This window comes from Tachyglossus aculeatus, chromosome 5, assembly GCF_015852505.1.
Source record: "Tachyglossus aculeatus isolate mTacAcu1 chromosome 5, mTacAcu1.pri, whole genome shotgun sequence".
NCBI classification, from domain to species: Eukaryota; Metazoa; Chordata; class Mammalia; order Monotremata; family Tachyglossidae; genus Tachyglossus; species Tachyglossus aculeatus.
The window spans coordinates 99171913-99184338 of NC_052070.1; the positions used below are offsets into that span (position 1 = coordinate 99171913).

The window sequence follows — 12426 nt, forward strand, 5'->3', positions numbered from 1 at the left end:
GTGCTTACTATGTGCCAGTCACTGTACTAAGCACTGCAATAGATACAAAGTAATTGGGTTGGACACAGTCCCTGTCCCACATAGGGCTCATGGTCTTAATCCCCCTTTTCCAGATGAGGTAGCTGAGGCACAGAGAAGTGAAGTGACTTACCCAAGGTAACACAGCAGAAAAGTGGTGGAGCCAGGAGTAGAATCCAGGTCCTTCTGATGCCCAGGCCCATGGTTTATCCACTAGGCCACAAAAGGGACACCACCTGGGTTTGCAGATCTGATGCCTGAAAAGATGAAACACAGAGTTCCTCCAAATTGAGATTTAAGGTATTTGTATTGAACCTATTCTCCTGATCTTCAGGGAAACTGAAAAATAGTGTATGTATCCCTTTCTCTTCCTCTCTAACTCCTTGCTGTATATAGAATTCATATGGAGAAGCAGCATGACCTGGGAGAAAGAGCTTGGTCCTGGGAGTTGGGGAACTGAGGTTCTAACCCCAGTTCTGCCACCTGCCTGCTGTGTGTGAACTTGGTCAAGTCACTTACATTATCTGTGCCTCAGTCTACTCTTCTGTTAAATGGGGACCAAGTACCTATCTTCCCTCCCTCTTAGACTGTGAAGTCCATGTGGGACTGAAACTGGGTCAAAGTAAGTGCTTAGCAAGTACCACAGATTTATCTAATCCCGGCTCTACCATCTTGGGCATGTCATTTCACATCTCTGGGCCTCAGTTACCTCATCTGTAAAATGGGGTTTGAGAATGTGATCCTCAGGAGGGATGGGGACAGTGTCCAAGCTGATTTGCTTAGAACAGTGCCTGGAACATAGTAAGCACTTAACAAATAACACAGTTATTATTATTAATCAATCAATCAATCATATTTATCGAGCGCTTACTGTGTGCAGAGCACTGTACTAAGTGATTGGGAAGTACAAGTTGGCAACATATTGAGACAGTCCCTACCCAACAGTGGGCTAAAAGGGGGAGACAGAGAACAAAACCAAACATACTAACAAAATAAAATAAATAGAATAGATATGTACAGGCAAAATAAATAAATAAATAAATAGAGTAATAAATATGTACAAACGTATATATATATATATATTTATTTATTTATGCTGTGGGGAAGGGAAGGAGGTAAGATGGGGGGATGGAGAGGGGGACGAGGGGGAGAGGAAGGAAGGGGCTCAGTCTGGGAAAGCCTCCTGGAAGAGGTGAGCTCTCAGTAGGGCCTTGAAGGGAGGAAGAGAGCTAGCTTGGCGGATGGGCAGAGGGAGGATATTCCAGGGCCGGGGGATAACGTGGGCCGGGGGTCGATGGCAGGACAGGCAAGAACAAGGCACGGTAAGGAGATTAGCGGCAGAGGAGCAGAGGGTGCGGAGTGGGCTGTAGAAGGAGAGAAGGGAGGTGAGGTAGGAGGGGGCGAGGTGATGGAGAACCTTGAAGCCCAGGGTGAGGAGTTTCTGCCTGATGCGTAGATGGATTGGTAGCCACCGGAGATTTTTGAGGAGGGGAGTAACATGCCCAGAGCGTTTCTGGACAAAGACAATCCGGGCAGCAGCATGAAGTATGGATTGAAGTGGGGAGAGACGCGAGGATGGGAGATCAGAGAGAAGGCTGATGCAGTAGTCCAGACGGGATATTATAATTATTATTATTATTATTATCCCTATAGCTGGTAAGCTCCTTGTTGGGAAAGATTTTGTCTACCAACTCAATTGTATTGTACTTTTCCCAAGCACTTGGTGCAATGTTCTGCACCCAGTAAGTGCTCAAATACCATGGATAGGTTGCCATGAGCATTCATCCACCCCATGTACAAGGGCACATGAATATTTAGCTCTCCTTTGTTTTCTGAAATGACTGTTCTGATGCTGAGTTGCCACGATCCGCCCTTTCCTCTCCATCCGAACTGCTACCCTGCTCATTCAAGCTCTCATCCTATCCCGTCTGGACTACTGCATCAGCCTTCTCTCTGCCTCGTGCCTCGTTCTCGCCTGTCCCGCCGTCGACCACCGGCCCACGTCATCCCCCTGGCCTGGAATACCCTTCCTCTGCCCATCCACCAAGCTAGCTCTCTTCCTCCCATCAAGGCCCTACTGAGAGCTCACCTACTCCAGGAGGTCTTCCCAGACTGAGCCCCCTCCTTCTTCTCCCTCTCGTCCCCCTCTCCATCCCCCGTCTTACCTCCTTCCCTTCCCCACAGCACTTATATATATGTATATATGTTTGTACATATTTATTACTCTATTTATTTACTTGTACATATCTATTCTATATATTTTATTTTGTTAATATGTTTGGTTTTGTTCTCTATCTCCCCCTTCTAGACTGTGAGCCCATTGTTGGGTAGGGACTGTCTCTATATGTTGCCAACTTGTACTTCCCAAGCGCTTAGTACAGTGCTCTGCACACAGTAAGTGCTCAATAAATGCGATTGATTGATTGATTGAGTTTCTACCCACGTGAGTGTGGCTGAAAAGACCAAATGTTTACATGTGTGCATATCTGTATTCCTTCATTGACTTGTTCCTAAAGTGCTTCCAATGAAAATAATCCTGGGAAAAAGGGGTCTCATGTGGTCATGTTCTCTTTTCTTAGGACTGCCTGGGTAGCAAGAGTTTGGACCCCATTGTGACAGTTGTGCTGCAGATCCTGCGGAAATGTTACCCCAAATGCCTGTTACCCTTAGCTTCCACCAGGAGTGCATATTCCTTTCCTGATCCTGGAAACATCTTCTCCGGACCACCCTGGGCTGAAAATGAAGGTAACATTGTAGGGTGAGAGAGATTGGCTGAGTTTCAACATAGAAATCTCTCTGGGAGAGAGCCACCTGGAAGACCAGATTTCAACCCACTCCCCAGCCCCTGCTCCAAGAGACTCCAGGAGAAAGTTCACAATGAATCATAAGCCTCCAGGGAATAGTGCCACTGGGAATGCAGATATTCCCTGTTAGACAAGGCCCCCGGCCTAGTTTGATTTGACTAATTTTTCTTTTAACTACTCATTTACCCAACAAGGTAGAATGTACCCCAAGATGGAGTTGTGGGAATTGTTGCCCAGCATTCTGAGTTGGGTTGAAATTCCTCAGGTGCCTCTGTTTGGGACCCCCACAGAGACCAGCTGGGTATAATACCACGCTTAGTACAGTGCTCTGCACACAGTAAGTGCTCAATAAATACAATTGAATGAGTATAAGGTCTTTGTTCCAGCGAGATAAACAACAAAATCCTCCCCCTTTGTGTACCATGGGGCTTTAGGTGCCTCTCTGGATCTTGGGGCTGAGATTCTGGGATAAACAGAGTTGTCCCAATATCAATTGGTCCACTGGAGCCAGGAACTGCTTTGGATGAGACTTTGAACTTCCTGGACTGCTACTCCTTCTGGTGTCAAATCACATCAGAAGCCTTGGGGACAGTGGCAGCGGAGCCTTAGAGCTCTGGTCAGCCCACCCTACTGCTTTCAGCTCCTCCCACTTAGACCAAGAATGCAGTCTTAAAAAACAGCTCAGTCTAGAAATGCTTGCAACATAGATATTGCCTCCACCACCATACCTCTCTTGCTCTGCAACAGGCCTTCATCTCCATGATTTTCCTTGCCCTTGATTTTCAAAAAGTAGCCCCAATTTACCCAGCTGTCCTCTTTCAAGGGGAAACACCTCCATCTGGAGAGTATCAGGCGACCAGTTGAGGATACCCATTACCCAAGCATCTGTAGGTTTTCCAAATTAGTTCCACTACAAATATACCTTTTACCTCTCTAGAATCCCCCAGGTTCAGTATTTCTTTTAAATATCTACCAAGTGCTCAGTTCACTACTCTGCACGCAGTAGGTGCTCAATAAATACCATTAATTGATGCTATATCTAAGGCACTGTAACAGTAACACTGTATAGTTCTGTAGCAGTGAGCCCTTGTAGTAATGGCAACATGCTTGCCATCCTGAAACATTGCAACATAAAGCCAGGGGAAGCACTGAGAAGGGGAGACTAAGTCGGAAATTTTTTTGGAGGGGGAAGTTATTTTTGTCACGAATCTCATCCAGCTGACAGGAAATGATTCTTTCTTGGGTAGTGCTGCTTCTAATAGTTTCAGCCTAATAATAGCAGTATGTATTGAGCACCCACTTGGCATGTAACAATGTACTAGCCATTTGGAAAGTACAGAATGACCAAGTTCATTTTCATTCAAATGTATTTATTAAGCGCTCACTGTGTGCAGAGCACTGTTCTAAATGCTTGGGAAAGTACAATACAAAGATAAACTGGCATTCCTTGCCCACAACAAGCTCACAGTCTAGAGTGGGGGAGACAGACATCAGTACAAATATATAAAATTACAGATATATACATAAGTGCTGTGGGGCTTTGGGAGGACGGGGAGAGCAAAGGTACCTTGCTAGTCAGGGTGATGCAGAAGGGAGTGGGAAATGAGGAAAAGTGGGGCTTAGTCTGGGAAGACCTCTTGGAGGAGATGAAGTGAACACATTTCCTTCCCACAAGGAGCTTAGACTCTATGGAACACAATCCACAGTGTTCTCTGGGGACGGGCCAACACCAGCACACTAAAGTGAGGAATAAAGCTTTTACATGTTGAAGCAGACCAGTTTAGGTGGCAGATGAGGACAATTGGGTGTTTAAAACCAAAACTCCCATCCTCATTTTCCACAGTTACAATTTGTGTGCCTGAATGAATGATCCTGGCTACAGCCTCCAACTCGCAATGCTCCTGATGGAGGCACAGTGTATCCGCATCTCACTGGAGTAATACTTCAGATCACCAGTGAGGTGTAAAGACATGAACACAAAGAAATTATCCCACACTCCCACACTCTTGAGGTGTTAACCACTTTGGCAGAGGGATGGAAAGGATTAAGTTTCAAAGGAGGATGAATTGGTCACCAGCCTCTGTGAGACCCAACATGACTCAGTGTCTGTACATGGACTGTTTGGTGGATTCTGCAGTTCCTGAAGTGAAGCCTTCAATCGCAGCACCCCATCTCCCGGGAGGTTCAAATAAGTAAGTCAATTCGATTCATCTTATTTTTTGTCCCCTGGACAGAGGATTTTGAAGATGATGATGAGGAAGTGGACAAGGACTCGGATTCTGAAAATCCAGAGATGGAGGAGGTGTGTACCCAGTCCCCCTACCCATGCTTGCCTTTCCTAGGGAAGCAGAATGACCTAGTGGAAAGAGTCTAATTAGAGTCTAATTAGAACCTAGTTTCTAATCCCAGCTTTTCCACTTCCCTGCTGGGTGACCTTGGTCAAGTCCCTTAACTTCTTGAGAAGGGGTGTGGCCAAGCAGCAAGAGCAGGGCCCAGGGGACCTGGATTCCAATGACGCCACCATATGTCTGCTGTGTGACCTTGGGAAAGTCACTTAACATCTCTGTGCCTTAGTTGCCTCATCTGTTAAATGCTTACTAGTCGCCAGGCACTGTACTAAGCACTAGGGTTAGATACGAGCTAATCAGGATGGACATAGTGGGACATGAACTGTGTTCAACCTGATTACCTTGTAACTACTCTAGTTCTTCTCCCCTTTCAGGATTGCACCTGGAGAGTTTCCAGTACTCTACCAGTCTCCGCTATGGGGGACAGAGTCATGCAGAGGCATACCCATTCCATTCCTAGCTTGGGCAGTGGCTAGAGAGTGGAAGGCAATCTGCTACAAGTCAAAACTCTCCTGTGCTGGGCAGCAGCAACATGGGAGAGAGTCAAGGGTGGAGACTCAGGTTTACTGTGTGGAAGAAGGCAATAGAAACCACTTCCATATTTTCACCAAGAAAACTCTCTGGATACACTGCCCCCATTCTTAGTTCAGTGCCTGGCAACCAGTAAGCACTTAACAAATACCACTTAAAAAAACTTCTCAGTGTATTTATTAAACACTATGTGTCAAGCACTATATAGGTGCTGGGGTAGACACAAGATGATTAGGTCTCATATCATCATCATCATCATCAATCGTACTTATTGAGTGCTTACTGTGTGCAGAGCACTGTACTAAGCGCTTGGGAAGTACAAGTTGGTAACATATAGAGACAGTCCCTACCCACAGTCTAAGAAGAGGGAGAAAAGGTATCAAATCCCCATTTTGTAGATGAGAGAAGTGAGGCACAGAGAAAGTAAGTGACTTGCCCAAGGTTACATAGCAGACAAGTAGCAGAGCTGGGATTAGAACCCAGCTCCTCTGCCTCCCAAACACAGGCTCTTTCCACTACCCCATGGTGCTTCTCTACCAAGAGGTTATTATTATTAATAATAATAATAATAATAATGGTATTTGTTAAGTGTTTACTATGTGCTAAGCACTGTTCTAAGCGCTAGGGTAAGTACAAGGTAATCAGGTTGTTCCATGTGGTGCTCACAGTCTTAATCCCCATTTTGCAGATGAGGTCATTGAGGCACAGATAAGTGAAGTGGCATGCCCAAGGTCACACAGCAAACAAGTGGCAGAGCCGGCATTAGAACCCATGTGCTCTGACTCCCAAGCCCGTACTCTTTCCACTAAGCCATGCTGCTTCTCATGCTGATACTGGGAATGTTAGTTCTGGTTCAACTTCCAACCCATTGACTGGGCTGGCCGAGTTCCCTCAAATCCCTGGGGCTCAGTTTCTTCCTCTGAAAATGGGCATAATAGAATGGCTGTGGAAGTAAATGGGTCAGAGTAACTGCAAGGCACCCTGCCTTCTCTATAAACATCATGACAGTGGCTCACCCCTCAAGTATTTCTCGGAAATATCCAAAGAATGACACACCGCATTGACTTGAAGTTATAAGTCCCACTGATACCCTGGTCTTTGCATGGCCATGTTGATAAATAGAATCATTTTTGCCATCATCAGGAGCAAATTGGATCTTTGCTATGAAGTATGGCTTGAAATTATTTGAATAATACAATGCTGATACCTGTCATTCATCAATGCTACTCCCCCTCTCCCCTCCTCTTCTGTCTGTCTCTTGCTCTGAGATGTCTGAGTGCTATAAACTGTGTGTGGTTCCGCTCATATCTGATGTGGGAGGGGAAGCAGTCCATTGTCTATTGGCTGCAGCTGGAGTTGGAAGAGTTTCCAAGGGGTTCTCAGCTTCGTGGATAACTGCAGGGGGACCCAGAAAGCAAACAAAGCTCAGCTGGGAAATAAAGCAGCCAACAGATTGGGCCAGGGGCAGAAGCAATTCATCAGCCCATGAAGCAGTTGAAGATTTAGCACTCTAATGGGAGACCAGATATTAAGGGGCAGGAAGAGCTGCTTTGCAGGATAGATAAAGGTCAGGAAAGGTTACAGCCAACAAGCTAGCTTTCCACAAGTGGAGTTCTCAGCCTGTGGAATTTATTGCAAGATTGTCAAGGCAGGGCATGGAGCTGACAATTTCCTATCAAAGGTCTTTGCCTCCATGTGTGGCTTTAGGAAATTCCCTTCCATCTTTCTTCTCAGGGAAATTTGGAAATGAAGCAGACAGTGTTTGTAAGTGGATTTAAAGGTTGAGAGGTGGGAGAGTGAAATGGGCATTGTGAATAATCTACTGGAGGAAATCTCTACTTCAGCAGGAGAGGAGTGGAATTATCTTCTCGGTTGCAGGATTCTACTCAGTTGTGGAGTAGAAAATGTGTGATATGGAAAGCTGGGCAGGAATGGAGCAGTGTGGCCTGGGACTTCTTTGTGCCTCAATTTCCTATGTGGGGGGGGGCAATACATGTTCTCCCTCCTATTTAGAGTATGAGTCTTGTGTGGGACCTGATAGATATATATATATATATAGTACAGTGCATAGTACAGTCAGTAAGCAAATAAGAAATTATCATTGTTATTATTGAGCTCAAACACGATGAGAATCAGGGCATAAAGACTTGAAGACAGGGGTAGAATGCTCCAGGGAAGAGGAGTTCTTCTCTATTCGGTTTTACAAAATTTCCTATTTAAAAAAAGTCTATATAATTGATTGGCCTCATCAGTTGTTCAAAGCTTGAACAGAGCCCCCTCATTTTCCCTAGTTTTTGTAATTTTTAAATGACATTTGTAAAGCACTTATCTATGCCAGGCACTCTAGTAAGAGCTGGAAATCCAAGTTTCTATTTGGTGCTTCTATTACCAAAGCACCTTTCATTAGTAACTTTCATTTGCTCCTCACAATACCCCTGCGAGGTAGTGTTCAGATATTATTATCGCCATTTTACAGATGGGGAACTGAGGTAGCAGGCAACTAGGTGGCTTGCCTGAGGGCATACAGTAGACAAGTTAATAATAATAATGGCATTTATTAAGCACTTACTATGTGCAAAGCACTATTCTAAGCACTGGGGAGGTTACAAGGTGATCAGGTTGTCCCACTGGGTACTCCCAGTCTTAATCCCCGTTTTACAGATGTGGTAACTGAGGCACAGAGAAGTTAAGTGACTTGCCCAAAGTCACACAGCTGACAATTGGCGGAGCTGGGATTTGAACCCATGACCTCTGCCTCCAAAGGCCGGGCTCTGTCCACTGAGTCACACCGCTAGAACCTGTTACCACCAACTTGCAGGGCTACAGCTCTTCCACTGTGCCACACTGCCTCTCCATCTTACCCAAGTACTGTGTATCTGTATTGGGTTAGCAGATATAATAATAATTATCAGTGTATTTAAGTGTTTATTATGTGCCAAGCACTGTTCTTAGCACCAGAGTAGATGCAAATTAATCAGGTTGAACGTAGTCTCTGTCTCACCCAGAATACACAGTCTAAGGGGGAGAGAGAACAGGTATTTTATCCCCATTTTACAGATGAAAGAACCGAGATACAGAGAAGTCTATTGACTTTCTCAAGATCACACAGTAAGTGAATAGCAGACACTGTATTAGAATACAGGTCTCTTAACTTCCAGGCTCTCTCCACTAGGCTCTGCTGCTTCCTTTCCATGAGCCACTGAGAGAAGAGTGTGGGATTTTTTTTCTTTTAATCTTTCAGTGTGAATTTACAACATGCATCATTGCAATCTAAGCCACAGTGGGAATGAGACTGGCAGAGGCAATCAATCTGTCAATCAATACCATTTTTTTAGGGCTTACTATATGCAGAACAGTATACTAAGTGATTGGAAGAGCACAATAGAACAGAAAGGGAGAAGACTGCAAGACCTAAGGCAAACCTCTATGGTCCTAATTAGTTCCTTTCTGTGGACTCTTGATCCCAGAGTGTATCTGCCTTGGCCCAAGCCGGAACTGGAAAGCTCATTGTCACCAAATATACACTTCAGATATATGGGGGCTCCTCCTAACAAGCCTCAGGATGGAACCTAGCCTCAAAGGGAACACCTTCTAAAGGGATTTTAGCCAAAGGATCCTGAGAACATGGCAAGAGAAATGGATTGAAGCCACAGCAGGTGGTGTAGGTTAGACCCAAGAAATCATCATTTCCTTACAGCTTAGGCTGATGTTCATTAGAAAAGGCTACTGAAGAATACTGTGACATCTCCCCTTTTGAAAACCATTTGGGAATCATCCAAGATCCCGTCTACCAACTCCATTGTATTGAACTCTCCCAAGCGTTCAGCCCAATGTTCTGCATGCAGTTAAGTGTCCAATAAATACCATGATTGATTGATTGGGCCGCTTGAGCGTTCATGGTTAGATTGGTGTTCTTCAATCCTTGGGGATTGCACCATTCCTGGTGTGTCCTGTATTCCAGGTGGGAGTTGAAGCTGGTCCCTTAAGCTGATTGCCTAAGCGAGGATGAGAGCATTTGGTTCTTTTGTTTTATATTATTGATATTTATTTATGTGTATTCATTATTCATGAGGTCACCATGCAAAACTGGTAGGCCATACGCTTCAGAACAGACCCTAATTCTGCAAATACTTTGAAATGTAATTGATTGATAATAATGATTGTGACAACTCTCAAGCAGCATGGCTCAGTGGAAAGCGCACGGGCTTTGGAGTCAGTGGTCATGGGTTCAAATCCCGGCTCTGCCAATTGTCAACTGTGTGATTTTGGGCAAGTCACTTCACTTCTCTGTGCCTCAGTTATCTGTAAAATGGGGATTGACTGTGAGCCCCCTGTGGAACAACCTGATCACCTTGTAACCTCCCCAGTGCTTAGAACAGTGCTTTGCACATAGTAAGCACTTAATAAATGCTTTATTATTATTACACGTTCACTCCATGCTGAGCACTGGGATAGAGTCATCACAATCAAGTCAGACATAGTCCCTTTCTCAAATGGGGCTCATTGAGGAGAAAGATAGGTATTTTGTTCGCATTCTACAGATAAGGAAACTGAGGCACAAGCTTTGTTAAGTAGCTTACCTAAGGTCAAACAGTAAGCAAAAGGGGAATCAGGATTTAGAAGCCAGGTCCCTTGACTGCCAGACCTGGGGTCTTTTTCCACTGGGCTCTGCTGCTTGACTGATTGATAGATTTTGGTATTTCCTTTCAGAACTAATGTTTGCTGTATTTTTGTAAATATCACAGTAGTTCTCTGAGGCTATCAGCAGTTGTCCACTCTTTCTAGAGGAGCTCTGAGGTTCATGATGGAGACAAGGGATACATCCACTAAACAACTAGAAAGACACTTTGCATAAGCTCCTTCAAGAGGACCTCTGGAAGCAGTAGGGCCTCAAGGAAAGAACCTGGGAATGAGGGGATCTGGGTTTTAATTCCAGCTCTACCATTTGTCTGTGGTTTGGCCTTGGGTGAATCACTCAACTTCTCTGTGTCGCAGTTTCCTCATCTGTAAAATGGGAATTCTGTATCTGTCCTCCCTCCTACATATCCTCATGTGCACTAGGGATTATATCTGACCTGATTATTTTCTATCTATCCAGTGCTTGGTACATTAATCATTTATTGAGCACTTACTGAGAGCAGAGCCTGTCTGAGAAACTACCATCAATCATATTGATTGAGTGCTTACCAGATGTAAAGCACTGTACTAAGCATTTGGTAGAGTACAGTATAACAGAGTTGGTAGACTTGATCCCTAACCACAAGGAGCTCTGACTCTCCAAGATTTAAGCACTTAAGAAATACCACTATTATTACCACCTCAGGTGGTTTAGGATGGGAAGAAAGTACTCTTTTAAGGGCAGAGTTCAATGCTCTGCCCACAGTAAGTGCTCAATAAATGCCATTTATTGATGGATATGTTGACTTGATTCTCTCACAAAAAAGGTACAAAAGATCTCAGCTGATGCTCCTTCTAGTGCTAAGGATTCCAAAGTCTCTTTCAGCTGTCCACGGTGGCCCCCGTTACTTAATTTTCTTCTCGGTATTTATTTTCAAAGGACGATGACCTGGAGAAAGATGTCAACAAGCTGAAGTCCAGGCCAGGCCTCGACCGACCTGAAGAAGAGCTGGAACAGTATGAGGCGATGTGCCTGGAACTCACCCTCAACTTTCAGGTAGGGCAAGTGGCCTGGAATTTTTAATTAAAAAAAAAGGTATCTGTTAAACACCAACTATGTGCCAGGCGGTGTACCGAGTGCAGGAGGAGACATAAGCTAATCAAGTTGGACACAGTCCATGTCCCACATGGGGCTCATAATCATAATCCCCATTTTTCAGTTGATGGAACTGAGGCACAGAGAAGTGAAGTGACTTGCCCAAGGTCACAGAGCAGACAAGTGGCAGAGCCATGATTAGAACCCAGGAACTCTGATTCCCAGGCCTGTGCTCTATCCTCCTCCCAGGAGTAGGTGGGTCATCTGCTCTGTAAGCCTTGGTATGGCCCTGATAATTCATTCATTCATTCAATTGTATTTATTGAACGTTTACTGTGTGCAGAGCACTGTACTAAGTGCTTGGGAAGTACAATTCAGCAGCAAATAGAGATAATCCCTGCCCACAGTGGGCTCATAATCTAGAAGGGGGGGAGACAGACATCAAAACAAGTAAACAGGCATCAGTATCATTATATAAATAATAATTATACTTTCATTCATTCATTCAATCATATTTATTGAGCTCTTACTGTATGCAGAGCATTGTACTAAGCGCTTGGGAAGTACAAGTTGACAACATACAGAGATGGTCCCTACCCAACAGTGGTCTCACAATCTAGAAAGGGGGAGACAGACATCAAAACAAGTAAACAGGCATCAGTAACATTATTAGAAATAATAATTATACATATGTACACATCATTAATAAAACTAAATAGAACGGGGCCAGATTCCATGGGTGATGGTTAAGTGCTTAGTAAAGTGCTCTGCACACAGTAAGCGCTCAATAAATACGATTGAATGAATGAATTGGAATGTCTGCTGGGAAGTTTACTTGGGCCTCCAGGAAAAGGCCTCTAGGTTCAAGAGAGGGGATTTCACTCTACCACTTCCATTATACAGTACGCTCCTTGAAGTCAGGGGAGACAGCAGGGCCTAGTGGATAGAGCACAGGCCTGGGAGACAGGAGCTCCACTATTTGTCTGCTGTGTGACCTTGGGCACATCACTTC

General features: G+C 44.6%; 1 protein-coding gene and 1 non-coding gene across 2 annotated transcripts in view; both read left to right on the forward strand.

Annotated features, from left to right (window-relative positions):
• The window catches only part of AGBL1 (ATP/GTP binding protein like 1), a 655387-nt gene that overhangs the window by 115265 nt on the left and 527696 nt on the right, over window positions 1-12426 (forward strand). Inside the window, exons 8-10 of the mRNA XM_038747354.1 lie at window positions 2598-2763; window positions 5057-5124; window positions 11259-11375. Of these exons, the coding sequence (XP_038603282.1) occupies window positions 2598-2763; window positions 5057-5124; window positions 11259-11375 (351 nt within the window). The remainder of the gene's footprint in view (window positions 1-2597; window positions 2764-5056; window positions 5125-11258; window positions 11376-12426) is intronic.
• Window positions 5535-5672, forward strand: LOC119929102. Its single transcript, XR_005451243.1, has one exon. It is a non-coding gene; the product is annotated as a small nucleolar RNA SNORA7 (small nucleolar RNA).